Source organism: Sylvia atricapilla, chromosome 4, assembly GCF_009819655.1.
Source record: "Sylvia atricapilla isolate bSylAtr1 chromosome 4, bSylAtr1.pri, whole genome shotgun sequence".
NCBI lineage: Eukaryota > Metazoa > Chordata > Aves > Passeriformes > Sylviidae > Sylvia > Sylvia atricapilla.
The window spans coordinates 54,026,693-54,046,198 of record NC_089143.1 but is presented as its reverse complement, the minus strand read 5'-3'; the positions used below and the strand labels follow the sequence as shown (position 1 = coordinate 54,046,198).

Here is a 19,506-nt window from a genome sequence, read left to right as displayed (position 1 = left end):
ATTTTTATCACCAGTTGAAATAGAAAAACCATTGTAGCAGCATTTTCTTTTTTAAGAAAATACTTCATTTTTATTCAGTGTTTTACTCTAGTAAGTTGCACTGTCTGGTTGCTGTCAGATGCTGGGAGATTATTGCCTCGTTTCTTAGACATCTCCTGCATGTGGTACTTGCCTTTGTGACATATGTTCTTGACAGAAGAAAATGGTGGAGATTTGCTGTTCTCATCGTCTGGCATCACTGAACATAAAGACATGGAATATAACACTCTGGGAAATTATCTCAAGAAGCTTATGCATCTTTTTGCTCTTGTCTGTGTAAGCTGTAGTCAGATACAGTAGATTTTTAGAAGTCCTCTTTGTCACTTTGCACAGAGTTGTGATTTTTCAAAAGACCTCAACAAGATTGACTAGTTAAGCCTGCTGTCCATCACATGTTTTTGAACATCTCATCCAAGCTGGTGGATGGCACAGTGCTGTCACTAGTTCAATTTCTTGGTAACACTTTCAAAGGTCTAGAACTTTGATGCAAAATATGTCCTGTTCTGCTGAAGCAGAAAGTTGGTTTGATGGCTCTGAACCTGGCAGTTTGCTGTCCAGGAACAGAGCTCTCCTTGATTACTTCTGATTATATCCCCTCTGTGGACTTTAACTCCATCTCTCTGTGTCATTTTGTTAGCAGCGGTTTTACGGTGTGCAGAGGGAGTCTGCAGGCAGGATGCTTGCTTAAATGTGACATTTACAAGTGCAAATATACTGCCTGTTGTCTAGCAAGAGCTACTAGATTAAGTAATAATATACTTAACATCCTGGTGAGACTTTTAGAGAGTGTGTGCTTGCTATCTGTGTATTCATGCTGTCTGTATTTTGGCTATGTGTATATGCCATCTATGTATATCCTCACAAGAATAACAAGTAGGTGTACTCTACCAGGCTTCAGAACTGTTGGAGTCCAGGACATCCCCTTGGATGACCTGAGACCCAAGGAAGGGAATTTGAGCCCTGGACATGGGGGTGTGGAGCCAGTTCAGGGGGCTTGGAGATGTTTGCACAGAGCCCAGGAAAACACCAGGTTTGATTTTAGTCCATGGGAGAGGCTTCTGACACAGAGAAAGGAATTAGAAACCACTGGGATGTGAAAACAGTAGTTCAGCACAATTTAGATAGAAGATACTAAATACAGTAGTTTTAGGGTTCATAGAATAGAGGTAAATGGGGACAAGATCGTGGAATTTGGGTGATACCTCATGTATTTCTCCTTCTTCCTCGTCCTCCATCTTTTGGGGTGCTGATGGCACAAAGTAGTTAGAGTGGAGTGGGTCAAAGTAATAATGACACTTTTAGTGTGGGCACTGGGCGTTGGTACAAAATAGTAAATACCCGACCCATAGTTATCTGTATAAATGTAAGGGAACGTCCCATTGGGGGGCACTCGCCTCATGTCCCAGCTACTGTCCGGACCTCAGCTGGGAGCAGAGAAAATTCTGAGATACCAAATAATAAGCACCATGGGAAACCTGAAAACAAACCTTGAAGACTCCACTTTTTCATACCAACGCAATTCGGGGCTTTTAGAGGGCCGAGGACTTTAAATAATATAAATCTCAGGTGAGGAAACTCTCCTTGAGACAGAACACGCTTTACGTTTCCAAAATAAGATTGCTTCATCTTACTACTGCTGTTGGAATTCAGGTGATATTGCTCTTCTGAATGTTGGTTGCAGTTCCCATCTTCTCAAAGAACATTCCCTCAGCATTCCCTCAACAACCATTCTCACGGAATTTTGGTTAGACAATTTTTTTTTTTTCCCCTAAAGAAGAGTAATCAAGGAACACATACCATTTTTGGAAAAAGAAATTAATGAAATTTCAAGGAGAGCAAGTATAGAAAGAGACTGACTGTTGTTCATTTCGTTTAGTAATATGAGTTCTTATTCACAGAAGTTGGTAATATCAGTGGCTTAAAAGTCCCTTAAATTACCTGTAGGTTCCAGTTTGAAAGCTTCAGTATATAACGAAAAGATCAAGGCAGACGTGGGAACTAGAATATATGGTGTTCAGTAGCTGTTTCTATAATCAGATGTAAATACGCTGTGTTTTGGGAATTCATTCATATGTTATGCTGCAGTGTAGAAGGGCCTGGTTCAGCAGCTGTGTTAAGCAGTTCTAAACAGAAGCTCTTTTCCCTCCTGGTGTGCAGAATCTGAATTGTGGTGTAGGTTATTTTATTTTTATGTTGTTCATTAAGGGACTTTTCCAGCACCACCCATCCCACAATCAGTTCTGAGGTACCTTTGAGGTTACATTTGTCATTAGTATGAAAGGTCTCTTGCTTTAGAGAGTTATTTTAGCAGGCTTTATGGAGCTAACAGCTTTTAGTGCCTTTAACACTGCAGCTCTGGCAGTTGGGCAGACTCACAGAATGGTTTGGGTTGGAAGGGACCTACAAATTGGTTGGACCTACCTTGTTCCAGCCCCACTGCCTTGGGTAGGAATACTTACCACAGAACCATGTTGATAAAAGCCCAACTCATCTTGGTCTTCAACACTTCCAGAGGTGGAGCATTTTTTGAGCAACTTATTCCAGTGTCTCACCACCCTCATCATAAGAAGTTTCTTGTTTATGTTCAATCTAAACCTACATACTTTAAACCACTTAAGAGCTGTTCTTGGTGTCATCCAGAGACTGGTGGAGGGTGCACTTGCTTTTTGTCATTGCAAGACAGCTATCTTTGTTATTCAGTAACACTGGTCCCAGTACAGACCTTGAAGGACATGACTGGGTAGTGGTATCCACTTGGACACTGAGTTATTGACTATAATGAATCATTTGTTGGCTTCACTTTCAGGTGCAGTAAAGCTTTCTGGCTGACATTTTTCACTGTGAAGAAGATGCACCTAAGCAAAAGCATCTAAAATTACTGATTATGTCAAAGCAAGCCATTAAAATAGTCAAGGCCAGTCTTTGTAAAATCAGCTGCAATAGGAGTAATATTTACTGCCAAGACTGAGTTTCGTTATCTGATCATTGAGGGCCATGGAGAAAGATGGGTCTTGAATTACTGTTTTTGCAACAGCTGTGGGACTGTATGTGTGCATTCACAATATGCCCTCTGATATTTGTAGGGGACTTCGAGAGTGTGGCAGCTCTATTGCTATTTAATACTGAAGAGCTTAGGTGTGATGGAGTAAGTCTTGAGTAGAGACTGTCATGAGCTGAAACTTAGAGGTGTCCAAAACTTTTAGCTGTGTGCTTGCAATTACACAATTGCAAGTGCTGATATAGTTACTGAGATGGCAAAGCCTAATTTTATGAATTTTCCCTCTTGTTCATTGATCTCTCTCCCCTGCAACTTCGTTCAGACTCACCCCGTGCTGCTGAAGCTTGTGTAAAATAAAATGCTTGTGTAAAATAAAATATGTGAAAACCACTCATCTCACTTATCTCAAAAAATTGTAACTAAATCAGCAAAATTTCAGGTTTATGTTGAATCAGAGGTCAGAGATATACCTGTGTTGGTATCTTGTGAGTATACATGCAGAAATGAACTAGTATGTCCTTCTGAATCAATTTTTTCAAACCTGGTATTATTGGCTTTTCAGTGATTACTATGCAAACTGTTTACTTATTGAGGTAATTGGGAAATACCCACACTTGTTTTTTCACACCTCTTTTATACATTCAAGACTGGAGACGTGCTGTATTTAGCTGTCTTTTAATCTGAGCTTTGTGTTCACACACAAGTGTGTGAATTCTCCTCTTATGTATCTGATTTTTGGAACTGAGAACCATATGGTGTCTTGGTTTTGCATTTCTTAGATCTTCTTAATTCTGCCTGCATAGCAATTAGGCTTGTGCATAAATTTGAGAAAATAACACATTCATTTGTTCGTAATGTATAAAGTACACTGAGAATTCATTCCAGCTTTCATAATACCCATAAAAACCATTCAGAACAGGACAATTTGGGTTACATTTACTACATAGTTAATTTGACCCTTTAAGGTTTGCTTTACTTGTTTTTCGCCTTTTATTATGAAATGGAAAGACACAGGGTGTCCAATTCATCCAGTGAAGGGGGCTAAATTATGTCTTTCAGCAAAGCACTCACATTGTGCTTGTGTCCCATTTGAAGTCAATGGGATCACTTATGTTTTGGAAGAAGTGTGTGCTTTTAAGTGTTTTACTGAATAGGGGTGAGGTTATTCTCAAAGTCAAGCATGTGCTTAAGTGCTTGGCAGAACTGAGTTAGTTACCATCTGTGAGTTAGTGTAAGAAAAACTGAACCTTTTAGCGTGCTTGTTTAGAAGGTCCTTTTTCTAAGCTCCAGTTGAGTTTGACTGGCTCTGAGAGAATGTCATTGTGCAGTGAATCAGATACTGTGATTTATCTTTCAATGGAATTAAAAAATAAATTGGGATGACTTTAGGATTCTTCTTCATTGAGACATAGTTTAATCCCCAGACTTCTCTTTTCAATTTTTGTCTCTTACTAGCTTTTAAAATATATTTTGCATTTCTGCCATCTTTTTCTTTAACTCTCTCTTCTAGGCATTTATCTTCTCTTTAGGTTGAGAGGTGATTTGAATTTCTTCCTTGAGTTTCTGCGCAGTTGTGTGTTTTTATAGGTATCTCTCCTGTTGGGAGACAGGTCTCCAGATTGCTCACTCTGAATTGACTGAATTAGAGGTTATTTCTGCCATCATTTCTCAATTGCTACTGGCATCTTTGCTCACCGAATTTGTGTTACTATCTATTTGTTGATCCTTTGTATATGCTAAAATTGTTGAAGGCAAAATGTTTACTACAGATTTGTGTTGCTTAGATGTGAGGGGGGAGCATGTTTTAAAGGAATAGCAGTTGGTCTTCCTACCAAACTTCTAGGTGTGTTGTAGTTGTCTCTGTTTTCTGTCGTCCCAGCCAGGATGCAGAAGACAAATGGATTGCACCCTGGTAAGAAGCTAATTATTTGATTCGACTTCCAGGACTGGCATAAGGCACCTGCTCTTGTAAAAATGCTGTCAGTTAATGTCCCCGATGTTTTGGGAAGTCAGCCTAGCTTTGAGAGTTGTATTTAGTGATTAAGGGGAGCGAATTATAGCAACAGGGACATGGATTCTGATTAAAGCTTTTTAGAAGCTGTACAGTAGTTAACAGTGACAAAGCACACCAGAGACATCCAGGAACATAAAGTAAAAAAGTCCTATATCTAAGGATTCTCAAATTGGAACAGGTAGTTAAAATACCTATTAGGTTAAAATATTCCTGGTGTTGTCATTCTGATGAGCAGGATAGGTTCTCATAGCTCTCTTGATCACAGAGCAGGTCACCTGCTAAGTAGGGGAAACACAGATGGTGGCTTCAAACACTTTTACTCTTCCACTTAATACCTGGATATTTATGTAAGATATGTGATATACGATATTTTTGTAGACTTTTCTGTGTTAAACTTCGGGTTGAATGCTAGCGTTAATGGAAGTTTGTACTGAGTTGTGTCTACAAGCTGTGGAGTGCCAGATAATTGGGTTCTTAAATTCAGAAAAACAAATTAAGTTAGGTGTTCATTTTTTTTTAATTCTTAGAGACTTCCATGATGTTTTTGTTCTCTTTAAGCAGCTCTGAGTTTTCAAGTCGGTTTCTTTTATTTCTTTCTGTGCTTGCTTTAGGGGCTCAGTTTTATGCTTAGACTTTGTAAACCTTCAGTTTTCAAAACAAAATGCAGGTCTTTACCATGTGTGAGCTTGTACACATGCTTCCAGGCATTACTATGGCACTTGTTATAGTGTGCTGTATTTAACACCACAGAAATGTGAGCCACTGTGTTTTAATGTTTGATTAACAACTTGCAATTAGAATTTGAGTATTTGAATATATTGAGTTGTCTGGAGTGTTCTTCTCTTTCATTGTTTTTATTAGCAAGAAGACAGGTGGAAATGAGTATGATAAATTTAATCTAGAAATAATGATAATTTCAATATAACAAAAGGGGTATTTTGTTATAAAAAGCCTGAGTCTTTGCTAAGGTTCATGGAAGTCTTAAGTAAACCATAGTATCCTGATTTAGTTCTAAATGTACTGTGGTTCCTAAAAATGTACTCTTACAAGTCGTGTCCAGTGGAATACACCAGCATATAAAGAAATGTAAGCAGATAGTTTGCAATTAAAATAATGAAATTACACAATATTGAGGATGGTAATTATGAATGTATTTAGTGTTCATCCCCAAGAGGCACGTATCTTACATGTGATAAAAACTGCAGGGAACAGGAATCATGTGGTTCCCATTCATTAGAGTTAGTAAGCTGTGAGGAGCTTGCCTGGAAGTTTTCAGTCAATCTGAATCCTCTTATCAGTCTTATCAGTTCATTTTGCATCACCAGATTTCTTTCGAGGTGTGAGTTGGCAATTGTTCTTTTCTGTTGAGTTTAGAGGAATTTGGAAAAGGGCATTGCTGTTAGATTATTTTGTGGTAATGCAATCAACAGTTGCAACAGTTATATACTACAATTACCTTTTTATTAATCAAAGACCAATCTGTGGATTGAACTGCCAACTGTTAGGTAAAATGTTCACAGTTTATTTTATGAATACAAATAGCCATAGATTTGTTGCATTTTTAAAATCCTATCACTCAAAAGCACATACTTCTTTCAAGAGGTAAAGTGGTCCTTTTGACTTCAATGGGACATAAGCACCGTGGATCCCTTGCATGAGTTTTTAATGCCTTGCCTTGTTGACTGTGAGGATGTGAGTTAAACCATGGGTCTGTCTGTCTCAGTGCTGTTTTTAGCACAGCTCTAAGTGGGCATGTAGGGAGAAGCTGGAATGGAACACAGACGTTTGGCTCTTCAGAACTTCATGGTTGATTTGCTAGGGTTTTATCAATTGTCATTGTAATCCATTATGGGAATCTGCCCTTGGTCATCAACAGAAACAACAACCAAAATAAAAAAAACGCCCCAAAACAAAACAAACATCCCAGAGAAAATTCTGCTTCCATCTACATAAATTATGAGTCTCTGTTCTGGGAATGATTGGATCATGCATGTCCAAGTGTTGGTTTTGCAAGAGTTCATGAAGAATTGCAGACAGGGTGATTGAGGCTTATAAGGATGAAAGGCCAAATGGTTTAAATCAGCATGATTCACTTCATTGGAGCCTGTTGAATTTACAGCAGATGAGGATTTGGTCTTTTTTAATGTGGTTAAGGTCACACATTGAACCAGTGACAGAGGTAATAAATGACATGAACCTTTGTTGTCACCGTGGTTGCTTTATACACAGCAGAGGCAGGCAGCACTTGAGACTGAAAAGGAGCTGGGCTAGAAAACGTGCAGGAAGCTTTATCATAAAAAGTAAATTGCTGCTGAGGTTGGAACTGTGATTTGGAGAGTAAAAGGAATAGAGAGAGAGAACACTGAACGAAGACTTGCTGCTCCACTGGGACTGCACAGTACTGAGACAGTTGTGAGGAGGGGACACAGATTTTAGAAGGAGTGAATTAAAGCTGAACTTGAATGGACTACTAACTGCGCAAATCAAATGGATTATGCTTTAGAAACCCTTGTGATGTCTTGTCTTGTGAGACAGCAGAGTATTTTCAGGAAGCTGTTGGTCTCTTTGGTGTGTGTGGGGTTTTTTGGGGGGGGCGGGGAGAGGCAGTGCTGGTAGAGATGCTGTGAATGCCTGTGGGAGTAGTAGCCAATACTGGTGCTTTGCTTCGCTCTTCCAACAAATTTTATGCACTGAACAGCACAGAGCTAGGGCTGTGTTATTCCTGGTATTTTCCTCGTGAGAATGCCAACTGCCTTGTGCAGTAGTGATCTGTTCCACTCGAATTCCAGAGCAAATGGCTGGCAAGAAGTCTCTTCCTCTCTTTATGTCCTGGACTGAGGCAAGTGCTACATCTGCTGTTTTTCAGTGTGCTCTAGTAGGCATCTTACACCTGTTTTTCATGCATGAAAGAAAATAAATACCCTTAATTGTCTGTAGATTGCTTTTCCCTTTTAGTTAAAATAAAGCACAGCCAGAAGTCAAATTGCTGTCTATATATAAACACATCCTATGTTTATGACTACATGCTAATATTTAGTGTGAAGTCCAAATATAATTATTTTCCTTAAAATATTATTTGAACGTGCTTTTCTGCTGTCTCTAAGTACTGTAAAAACACAATTGTGGGCATCAAGGATGGGGATGAGAGGAGAGAAAGATGTGAGGGAAGAAGAATGGTGTTTGATCTTATTCAATCCTTCCCAGTACCCAGACTGCTATCTCTATGTCCACCCAAGATGTCTCAAAATAAGTCCATTTTTCTTTGTCCCTTCATGGTATAATTTCCATGTGTACTCAGGGACTTGGGTAAGTCCACTTCACTTGTTAAAAGTGAGTGATTCATTGCATGCAAGCATATTTGGGGGAGATAACTGGGGGAGTTGATGCCATGGCATTTCAATCACAAAGCAAGCTCATGCTCTTTGATGCTTGCTTTTCCAGGTTATTAAATAAGTAATAATATTATTGCTTACACTTGTAACTTTTTCTAAGTAAACTGTCAGATATTGTGAATACCAGATGCTGCAAGAAATGCATTGTACGCTTCTCCAGTATCCAGATGAGTGACAGAGGTGAGAGAGGGATGGTGTCTCCTCTGTTAGGAAAGTAACACAACACAGCATAAACTGAATGTGATTACTTCTTGACTGTGGTATTATTTAATTTCTGACCTTGCTTATGTCTGATTGTTGACTAGGTGAAAGTTAATTGTTTATCCTCTTCACCCAATCAGTTTTTTGCTAGTAGCTTTTCCCAGCTCTTACTGAAAAGCAACTGGCTGCTGGGTATATGTAAAGACTAGTAATAAGATTAGTTCACTTCTGTTGCTTTGTATATTATACTCAAGTGCTTTGAGAGAACCTTTGTTGTGATACAGAGACATTTGAAATAGGGGGTGGTTCAGATGTGAGAGAACTGTGGCCTCTAGCTTTCTAAAGATCTGTTACTCTGGTTCTCCTTTAGTACAGGCACAGTTCACACAGTACAAGTGCAATAAATTTACATACCTAGTGATAATAAATGATAGAATGAGTTGTGTGTAATATGTCTTATGCTAATGTTTGCCTTCTGGCTAATTTAAAGTCAAAAGAGCATATATAGATAACTTACGTACAGTTGTCATCTCTGAATGATTGTTGTACTTCTAATTTAATCACAACACTAGGAATAGCAGTTAGTGGATATATGAAATCACTGTCTTCAACTGTTACAATACCAGTCAAAATAGGAAATGGGCTTGTGGCTTCAGACTTCTTTATTGCAAGTTTATCTGCTTGTTTTCTCTCTCATTTCCTGAAAGCACAGGTATATTTGAAAATAAAGATAGGCCTGGGCTGCAGAATGCAGGAAACTGAAAGAAGTCTCATCCCTTGTCTTAGGGTAACTCAGGGTTTGGATTCTGTGTTCTTGTTTTTTGTGGATTTTTGTGGTGGGTTGTGGGGTTATTTATTTATTTATTTATCCATATATATATACACACACATATACATATACATATATATATAAGGTTTTCCTGGATATATAAAAGCTTTTTTGGCACAATTAGTTTTTCAGAACAGAGGGGAATGAGCATGTGTATGTGTGTGCATGTGTAGACATGCGTAACTTTTAAAGGTTTGATGCCCTGTGTTAGGTACTCTTCTGTTGTTTATAAAAATTGTTCAGGAAAACTCACCTCCAAACAGGTGTGGACGTGGTAGGAGCTTACAAAATTTCACTGTGAGAATTACGACTGTGGCTGCTGTTCCACAGAATACACTCTGTAGCTCTGTACCACACTGCAAGGGTTACATGCACAAGGAAGGAAAAGGGAAGAGTGTTATTCACAAAGGCAAGTGGAGCTGTTGTATAGTAGGAGTTTTGCTCATTTAATTTGCAAACCCCGGTTGTTTCAGGATCACAGACCCTCCCCTTTCCTAGCTAATGCCTTCTATTGTTCAGGCATTTGGCTTTGCTGGTGTTTGCAGTAAGATCTTGTTAATTCGGTTACATTGTCCTTGGTATCTGCTAATGCCCCGAGTATTTATTTGTTTGGTGTTTATTTGTTAGCTTTTGTTTTAAATATAAACTGATTTTTAATGGCTTTTTTAGGCTCTTACTTTGTCCTCGTGGACAGGCTTAATCACACACAGTGACCTCTGGGAGCTGTGCAGGTAAAATCAAGTTGCAAATGTAATAGAGAGACAAATGGTATTAGAACTATATTGAAGGCAGGAATGCATAAATACTGGGGCTAATACAGTGCTGGAATGCAAATGATGGAAGCTTAACAATTTGGGTGGGAGCCACAGCCTATGATGTTATCCCATGGACTAATGGATTGCTTCTTGCAAGTGTATCAGCTGCATCAGGACTTCTCTTGGCTCACTGGCAATTACAGATACTTATTTTCATGTAGTTTTGTGGGAATTTGTAGGATCCTGGGGCAAATTTAATTTCTGTGTAAGGTTGGAGCCGGCTGGTCCGTAGAGACTGTGTCTGTGTGGTGGTCCTTGCCTGCTGCAGCATGGTAGTGCTCATGTGAGGGATGGAGGCAGGATATTTGCAGTCTAAGATGCACATGCATGTTCTGCTTTATTGTATGGATCCCAATTCTAAGCAATAAAGTAAATGTATCATCATCCTTTAGCAGTGAGTGAAACCTACAAGTCTTCCATTTGAAGATTGATATTCTTATTGATATTCAGCTCTGATTTAAGGTTTGAGGCCTTTTAGCTGTGTGTCATATCATCTCCCAGTTTAAACTTTGATAGCTAATATATGTTGTCTTTCGGTGTCTACATGTACTTATGATAATGGTAAAGTTCACAAAAAATGTTGATTCCTAAATTTTGCCTCAGAAGCAATGACAAGTGTAAAAGGCACAGGCTGTTGCTTTTTCATATTTGCAGTTACTGAGAAAGTAGATCCATGGCTCCATCTGCTGGGGTTCAAAACCAGAACCACGAGGAATTGCTGGAATTGCTGTTTATTGAAAGCACTGAGTTCTGACATGCTTGTGACAGTAGCTGCTAGACAGAAGCTGAAATAAAAAGACTGCATTTCATTTTTAAGCTGGTGAATTGATGGAGTATATTTCTCTGGAAATATTGGTGTAATATTTTGACAGTTTTGCCTGTTTTGCAATTAAGTTGCATTTTGCAGTGTCTTGGTGCAGGCCAACATGAAAGGAAGCTACTTCCCTCTGATCAACTTTTTAAAGTTTCTTTTAAGAGGGAAAATATGCTCACAGTTGGTTTCTCATTTCTATTGGTCTGAGCAAGGAGCCCAGAAACGGAGCTATAGGCAAGCTCTTGAGGAAGATTCTGCAATAATCTGCTATTATTCTGCCTACAGTTGTTTTCAAAGCAACTTAGTCATTTTCTGTCATTATATCAAACTCTGTCTTGTGTAATGCCAGCTGCAAAAATGTGCATCAGAAATCCATTCCATAAAAAGTAAAAATTTGCTGTCTTTTTCAGCACTGAGTAAACTCTTTCGTTTCAATGGTACTTGGATTTTAGAATTCGAAAGTACTACAAAGTAATAGTTGTGTATTTGATCAAGATTCAAACCTCCATATAGAATAGTGTGGCTGTTTTCTTGAGTATTCTCATATTGTGCTACTGTATTTTGTTCTAAACAAGGAGCCTGAATTAAAGGTCTTTCTCTACTGATTTCTTTTTCCTCTCTTGAAGATTTTAAGAATGCTGGTAGGGATGACAATTTTAGATAAAGAAAATTAATGCTTTTGTAGAGAAGATGAAGCTGGAGTGAATTTCACACTGTAAGTGTTACTGCTGTAAAGTTTTAAATACAAATACTCATGTTGAGTATGGAGACTACTATATTAGCCATAATAGAACATATATGGCAGTTTATAACTCCTCTGCTATAACCAAAATGTTAGTGGAAGATCAGATTTCATAACTATCTGAAAGCATTGCTATCTTGAAATACTTGCTATTTTTCTTTGTGTTGCAAGTAGAAAAGTTAGCATTTTAATTTTGTGCTAAACTTTGGCAGTTTAGCAGTCCAAAATGTGTGTGTATAGAAATGATATGTAATTCTATTAGATTATTAATTTAAAAATATTACTACAACATTCACAGCGCACGAACAGTGTATGGAAAAGGACATGCATATGTGCTGGTATATTTGCACAATGGTATATGTTTTAAGAAATGTTCTCTGATAACTATTGTAGACCTAGAAAAAACAGTGTATTGTACTTCATGTTTTATGGGTGGGGATTTCTGCTGCTTAGACAATAAGAGGAATGCTGATAGTTTGTGTTCTTCCTTCGAGAGATAGGGAAGGAGGAATCAACTGAATAAATGCCATTTTGTTATCTGCTGTTAGAGGCAATGTCTTCTATTAAAATTTATTACCACCTGGAAGGACAAGGTTATGTTTATTCAGGGTCAATCCTTAGGAATAATCTCTTGTTATTTAGACACAGTCTTTGTATTCCTAGTGCAAGTTACAGAGTGTGCTTTTTGCTGAGTTTTCTGCTTTGTTTTGCTCTCAGCTTGGAAAATTTTGTAGTTATAAACTTGGATGGCTTGTTCTTCAGTGAAGTGACAATTTGAGCTGTGGGCAGGAGAGAGAACAGTGCAGCAAATGTAACCCCATAATGTCTATAGATATAATCATAAAATGTCTATAGAGGTTTAATGTGTTTTTAAAATACTTTGTTCATCTACTGTTATTGTAAAAGTGAGTTCTAAAGTCTTTTTTTCAGCAATTATGATTTCTCCTTAAAATGCAGGGAAAAACCCTCAGTCTCTAAAGGTCTTTTGTGTCTGTGCTTATCCATATGTACCAATAACCCTGCAGGCAGAGATTCACAACAGCAAAGAAACCCTAACACAGTTAGGGTCTTGAAGTGGTTAGAGAGGCCAGAGAAGCTTGAAGGGGAAGGATGAGGAGAGCTTCATGTGGCTTTTAAAAGCCCATTTTCGGTAGGCAGAATTGTGGACAGGTGAACAAGCTGGGATAACAGCAGCTCCTGTGGGAGCTCACAGGGTCCCAGTTTCTCTGCACTGTCCCCCCTGCAGTTGCTCTTACACAGTGGTCTAAATGCAAACTTTCATACCTTCAGTGAAATGCAGCAGCTGGCTCTGCCTCAGTTCATTGGTGGATGTAATTCTGGTAGCTCTGTGTGGTCCTGTATTGCCAGTTTTGCTGCAGTCAGACTGAATTCAGATTGGGGTTTCAATCACAAAACCTGGGCATTGTCTAGGTCAGGCTTTAGCTTGCCATCAGAGTCACCAGTGACTTCTCGCAATTAGTGACTACCCCCAAGCTGTATTTCTCGTCCTAAACTACGAAATTGCTTATTGATTCCTGCTGCTTGTGAATAGTGTGGCTGCTTTGCACTGCGTGTTCAAAGTGCAGCTGTACTAGCATTTAAAAAGAAAACGTTAACAGCAGAAAAGCGCAGTCCAATCTCTAGTCAGAAACAGTCTTTGAACTTACTTGTTACCCTTTATTTCACAGTTTTATAACATATATGTGGTTTTATTAGTACTTTAATATTCTGTTTCCATTTATATTTGTGTGTGTATGTATATGCTACCTAATTGCTATATATATTGCTCACAGATACTTGCTGTAGCCACATAACACATATTAAATTGCTCATTAGATGAATTCATTAGATGAATTACTTTGTTTTTGACTTGACATACAAACATTACCTAGACAAATTACTTGGGGTTTATTTTTATGTGCTGAACACCAGCAGCTCATGAAGTTACATTGGGGCATAATTCCTATAGCCTCCTGTGTTCTTTGTGATTATATATTACATGTTTTTATTGCTCTCTCTCTGGGGTCTTGTCTTTCACAGAGGTAGTTTATTATAACAAGAACAAAAGGGAGATAGAACTGATATATGTTTCATAAAGATTCTTCAGTACATCTACAGTGCTGATCAAAATAAGTTTTGCTTAAATATTTATAAAAAAGTGCCAAGTGCTTGTGCATGGAAGCACTTATCTCTAATTTCAAAAAACATGAAAAATTAGCTAATTATAAGCAAATAGGCTGTGAGAGGATTTCAGATGAGTGTTCAAAGGAAACATTACAGTTCAAATCTAGAAACATGATCCCATATTTTGGCAGTAAATTCCTTGAACTCACGGTTCATTAGGAAGAAATTTTGGTGTTGTGTATTTTGCCTGGAGTGCAATGCCATGATTTTCTGTACTGCAAAGTGATCTATACGGCCTTTAGCAGAAGCACATAAAATAATTAAAATCCAACTGAAAGTTCAGTGAAGATTGGAAAACTTAAATGCTCTTCTTTCTTGCAAAAATCTATATTTAGAAATACAAAATAATGATTTATTCTACTCAGACAATGAAAAATCAGCTCTTTTCTCAGAGTGCTTACAGTTTATAAGAACTTAAAAACAAGGACATTTGGGTATTTTATACTTGTGTATCTTTTGGCAGTCAGGTTTTATAACCTTACCCAGTGTCAGGGTATACAATACTGTTGTAGAATACCATATATAAAATTGTGGCTTTTGTCAGTAGAATGTTTTAGGCCACATGTTTGCCCAATTTTCAGTGCTGGCTGTTGAATATCGCTTTGAAATGCTGAAAGTCTTCAGTAATATGTATGCGACAAATTGATGTTGACATCTCATGGGTTTAGGCTGACTGACCAATCTGTTTGAGTGGTCTTTGAGGCTGAATAATTTATCTTCTTTCTCCTCTCTCCTTTATTTTTCTCTCATCCCAGGTTATTTTATTGGCTGTGAAGAACCACGGACTTTTTGTGCCCTGATGGGGGACTCGGGATCCAGACGATCAACTCTTGTATCTCGATTGCCAATATTCAGGAGAAGTGTTAGCCGGAGACACGACTCCCTCCCTTCCTCGCCTTCTTCTACCAATGCCATTGGTGTCCACACCTCTTCCCCATCCAGCACGAACTCCAGCTCAGGGAGCACAGGAAAGCGCCGGAGTATTTTCCGCACTCCTTCCATTAGCTTCCATAACAAGAAAGGGAGTGAGCAAAAGCCTGACTCAGCGAGTCAAAATGTTAACATCTCAAATGGTGCCCAGTCCTCTCTTAGCACTTTGCAAAAACTCAGCTTAGACGAGCACATAAAAAGCAGAGGAAGGCATTCAGTTGGCTTTGGCAGCTCACGTAACAAGAAGATAACGAGGTCATTGACAGACAATTTTGAAAAGGGAAAGGAGCCCTCAGCTAATAAGAACGTCTTTATCAATTGCATAAGCTCTGGGAAGAATGAGGGTGATGATTCAGGCTTTGCAGAAGAGCGAAGCCGATATTCTGTCAAACAGTCCACACGAAAACTTCTCACTAAATCTTTCTCATCACACTACAAATTTTCCAAAGCAGTTCCAGAGAGTCAGTCGGTTTCCTCTGTGCAGCAGCCCAGGTGCTTGCTGGAAGTGAAATCCTATGTGGAGAGCGAACCTGTGATGGCCAAGTCGTCCCCTCCATGCTCGGCGGAGACGACGGAGTGCCTGGGCAGCTCCCTGCAGTCCCCGCTGCTCTCGGCTGACCTCACGGCTGCCCAGACCCCCTCGGACTTCATCGCTCTCACCGAGGACTCTGTTTCAGAGGCTGACGCCCTGCCCAGCTGTGGGCCTGGGGCACTGCTTGCAGAGGATTTCGGCCACGATGTCTCTGCCTCTCAGGTCTTCTTTAATCCTGCTGCTGCTCCTGGGAGGGAGACAGATACTGTGCAAAGTCCTGGCCATTCTGCCGGCGTGTCTCCTGTGAGTCGTGCAAGCTCGTGTAGCGTGGAATCCAGTACCTTATTCAAAACCTCGGTTGCTAATCAAACAAAAGTACTGTTACAGGCCAATGGACTACACAGTAATGATGCAAGGCACACAGAACGAATTAACTCAGAAAATGCACATTTAGAAACCTTGACATTACAGCGTAGTGAAGAACCAGTGACACTCTCTCCAAAGGCACAGGGATTGAGTTGGAGCAGAGATGAAAGCACTCCATCCAAGCACATGAGAGACACAATTCCTGTAGTGGAGTACAAGACTGTTCCATGTTCTGAACCTCAGTCCTTTAAAACACAACAGGGTTATGAATCAAACCATCATAAAGGTATGTTTCACAGGTTTTTCATTTTTGAGTTCGGTGGTTTTTGGGGGAGCTGGCCTCATTTCTTGTATAATGATTGTTTTATCATAAGGTGTTTTTTAGAATTGTAGGTGCTAGCTGTGAAGTTCAGAAAGTAGAAATTGTGTCCTTGCCCAAAAGCTGTAGGAATTAAAAGCAAAATCTATGATTTTTTTGTTTTTTAGATTTTGCAAACACCCATCAGTGATGTTCATGGCTCTGCTTTGCCTAATAGGGAAAAAAAAAAAACAAAAAACCAACAAAAAACCAAAAAAACCCAAACCAAAACAAAAAAAAATATTTTGGTCTTGAGCCATAGGGTTGCATAATTTGGGATGGCAAGATTACCAGAGAAACAAATGTTCTTGTGGTCTGATTGTGGGAAATAATACAATGTTATGTTGATGTGGGTTTAGAAATTTCTAGAGTCTTGCTTTCTCTATTTAACTGATGTTACAGAGTAGCTCAGAGTGGATATTTTGTGAAAGTACAAGCTGTTCTGTTTCTGCTTCCATCTGAAATAAGTGTCTAAGTTCTCGTTTTGTCATCTAAGAAACTGAGGGAGTTAATTACCATCTAAATTTCACACTAGGTCTTTAGTTTATGGAGAATAATTTGGAAATACTAACAAGATGAAGTGGGAAGACACTGCCTAGAAATCCCAATCTATAGAGATACAGATAAATAAGGCACCGGGCCCTTGAGTGAAGGGCACCTGTCAAAAGACATTTATCTCTGACAGTTTATTTTCTTGAGCCAGCTTAATGACTGGTGCTTTCTAGCTTCATCCTGCGGCTGTATGTGGTGGGCCTAAATTTGAGAGCTAACAAGACAGCATTTGTAGTGATTGTATTAGAAGATGAATGACGCTAAGTGTAAACTCGTATAAATTCACACCCATCATTTTGTTTGGATATTTATCTAGACATGTAGATTATAAGCACTCAAAAGCAGTATTGCTTTTTGAATTAATTATTATTCACTGCTAGGCTTAGTTGGATATCTTGTACATAAGTGGCAATAGAAAGTCAAATTAATCCACTGAATTAGCTTTCACCAGAGGGCACCTCTTTCACTCCGAACCTCAGTCACTTTGGGGAAAAAAATATTCCTATTTATCTATATTACTGGTCTTGAACACTCGGTTTGTCTTCCTTGACACATTGTCTCATTTGTGAATGAGCTCTTATTTCTGAATCTGCCTTATTAGAGTGTACTGCAAAACACCAAGTGAGCAGCTTGGAGGGATGTTTAGGAATACCCACTGCATTTCAAACTCATGCATTGGCAATTGAATATTTAATCTGTATTTCAGTAAAGCAGCTAAAGGGGGTTGAAATCATGATAGAGGGATTTTTGTAAATTGGATTCATGTTGACAGAAACAGTTGAGCTTATACTGCACTACATAAAAGCTGATGATTAATTGTTCCGGGTTTTTTGTGCTGTTTAAAATACTTTTTTTTTTTTCCTGGTGTTCTGAAGAATGTATGTCAAAATAGAAATTGGCAAAATGTACAAAGGAACCATTGAAAATAAGATACAATCCTGCCATGTGAAATGAGTCAAATACAGAAAAAGCTTACATGGCATTCAGTAAGATATGGTTATAAGTACACCTGTTGCAAACAGACTGCTTTGAACATGGGGTTTTCTAAAATGGTGTTTAAACCTAGATGTGAATACAAAATATTTCTGTGCATTTTCTTTGATAATGGATTTTTTTCTTCTGTACCTGGTCTCATAGTTGATATAATTATAGATAGCATTGTGAATGTGACATTAATGTATGAGCAGGTTTGATGTGCCATATCAATTTGCCATTTGATGGGCCCTTAGAATACCTTTATGTATTTTTATGTGATATGGATGTTTTTGAGAACCCTTAGAATCTCTTCTCCTGAAAAATGGATAAGATTTTCTGTATGTGTGACGTTTATTATGCTGTTACACTTTTATCTTTCCCCATCTCTGAATTTGCCCTAGCATGTCAAAATGTATTTTTTTTCCTCTCTTTTCTGATGTGTTACTGTTTTAACTGGACTGGGATTTTGCCCACTGACTGCAGGCTAGGTTTGGAGGATGCAGGTGTAAGGCTAAACTAGGAATGCTGAACAGAAATCGAAACCGCTGTGCTTATGTGGATAAACACTGTCTTATGTAGGTATAACAAAGTTGTCACCTGGCCCTTCAAAACCTGGGCTTGCCTTTGGGCATAGGGTAAGCCTGGTTGGGTTTTGGCACCACTGGACAAGTGACAGATGGTAGATTTTACTTTCAGTGATTTGGAAGTATCCTATGTTAAGAGGAGAAAGCAAAGGCTGGAGCAAAGTGTCTTTCTGGATTCTGTGAGGAGCCTTGGACTGGGCTGTAGTGTGCTGAGCACGCCTGTCATTGGGGCTGTAGTGGGGGCCCAGGTGACACCTTTACCTCGGTAAGCACGGTCTGCTTTCCACAGAACATTTCTCATGGGATTTATTTTTAGTGTAATTATTTCAAGCAAAGCGCTGTTCTGATTAAGAAGATACTTGTAGAGAGCAATTCCCTGTAACAAGTGCTGATTGCTCCTCTCTTTGTAGTTGATCTTGCCAATAGCCTCAGTCCGTACCGGGAAGGCAGATTTGTTGAGAAGCGACTGAGGTCCTCTTCAGAAGGCACTGCTGGGGGCAGCCGGATGATCATAAAACCAAAGGATGGAAATGCAGAAGAGCTTAGCAGCCTAAGGAAACAGAGAGCAAGCTCGTCCTCTTCCAAAATGAACAGCATGGTGAGTTTGATTCCCACATGCATAAGTTTGTTTTTGTTGGATTCGTGTAGCTGTAGTGAGAAGCAGAGACTTCACAACTAACAGTAATAAAGAGGGCAGGAGCTGTCTCAGGCTTCTGATCCAGGCTCAGCTTCAGATATTAAAACTATTTTTTTGCAGGGTGTGGTGCTGTGAGAAGTTTTGTGAATTTTCTGGTCAGAGTTTCTTGTTGATGTGTGTTGGTGATTTGCCTGTGCTATTAAAGCATGGAGCTTTTTGTGTTTCTGTGTTTTTGCAGGAAGTTTGCATCCAAATATCAGTGAATAACATGTCATTTTTCAAAGCCAGAAAGAACGTGATGACACTTAAAGATGCTGTTTCATGTAGGTGTACCAAGGATTATTCAGATGGGGTTCATGCCCTAAAATACTGATTTACCCTCTCTCAGGCCTGTGAACCCTTTTTTGTGTTGTTAGACCCAAGATGTTAGGCAGATCTCTGTGTTTATTTAAATACTAGGCTACACTGATGCTGTAGCACTTCATTCTGATTAGCTTTGTATTAATGCTGGGAGTGGGAAGGCGACAATCCAGGAAAAACAGGA

General features: G+C 39.0%; 1 protein-coding gene across 1 annotated transcript in view; it reads left to right on the top strand.

Moving 5' to 3' along the window:
• CCSER1 (coiled-coil serine rich protein 1) overlaps window positions 1-19,506 on the top strand; it is a 621,205-nt gene that overhangs the window by 75,353 nt on the left and 526,346 nt on the right. The window contains 2 exon segments of the mRNA XM_066317939.1: window positions 14,784-16,142; window positions 18,736-18,923. Coding sequence (XP_066174036.1) covers window positions 14,828-16,142; window positions 18,736-18,923 — 1,503 coding nt within the window. The 5' untranslated portion in view covers window positions 14,784-14,827.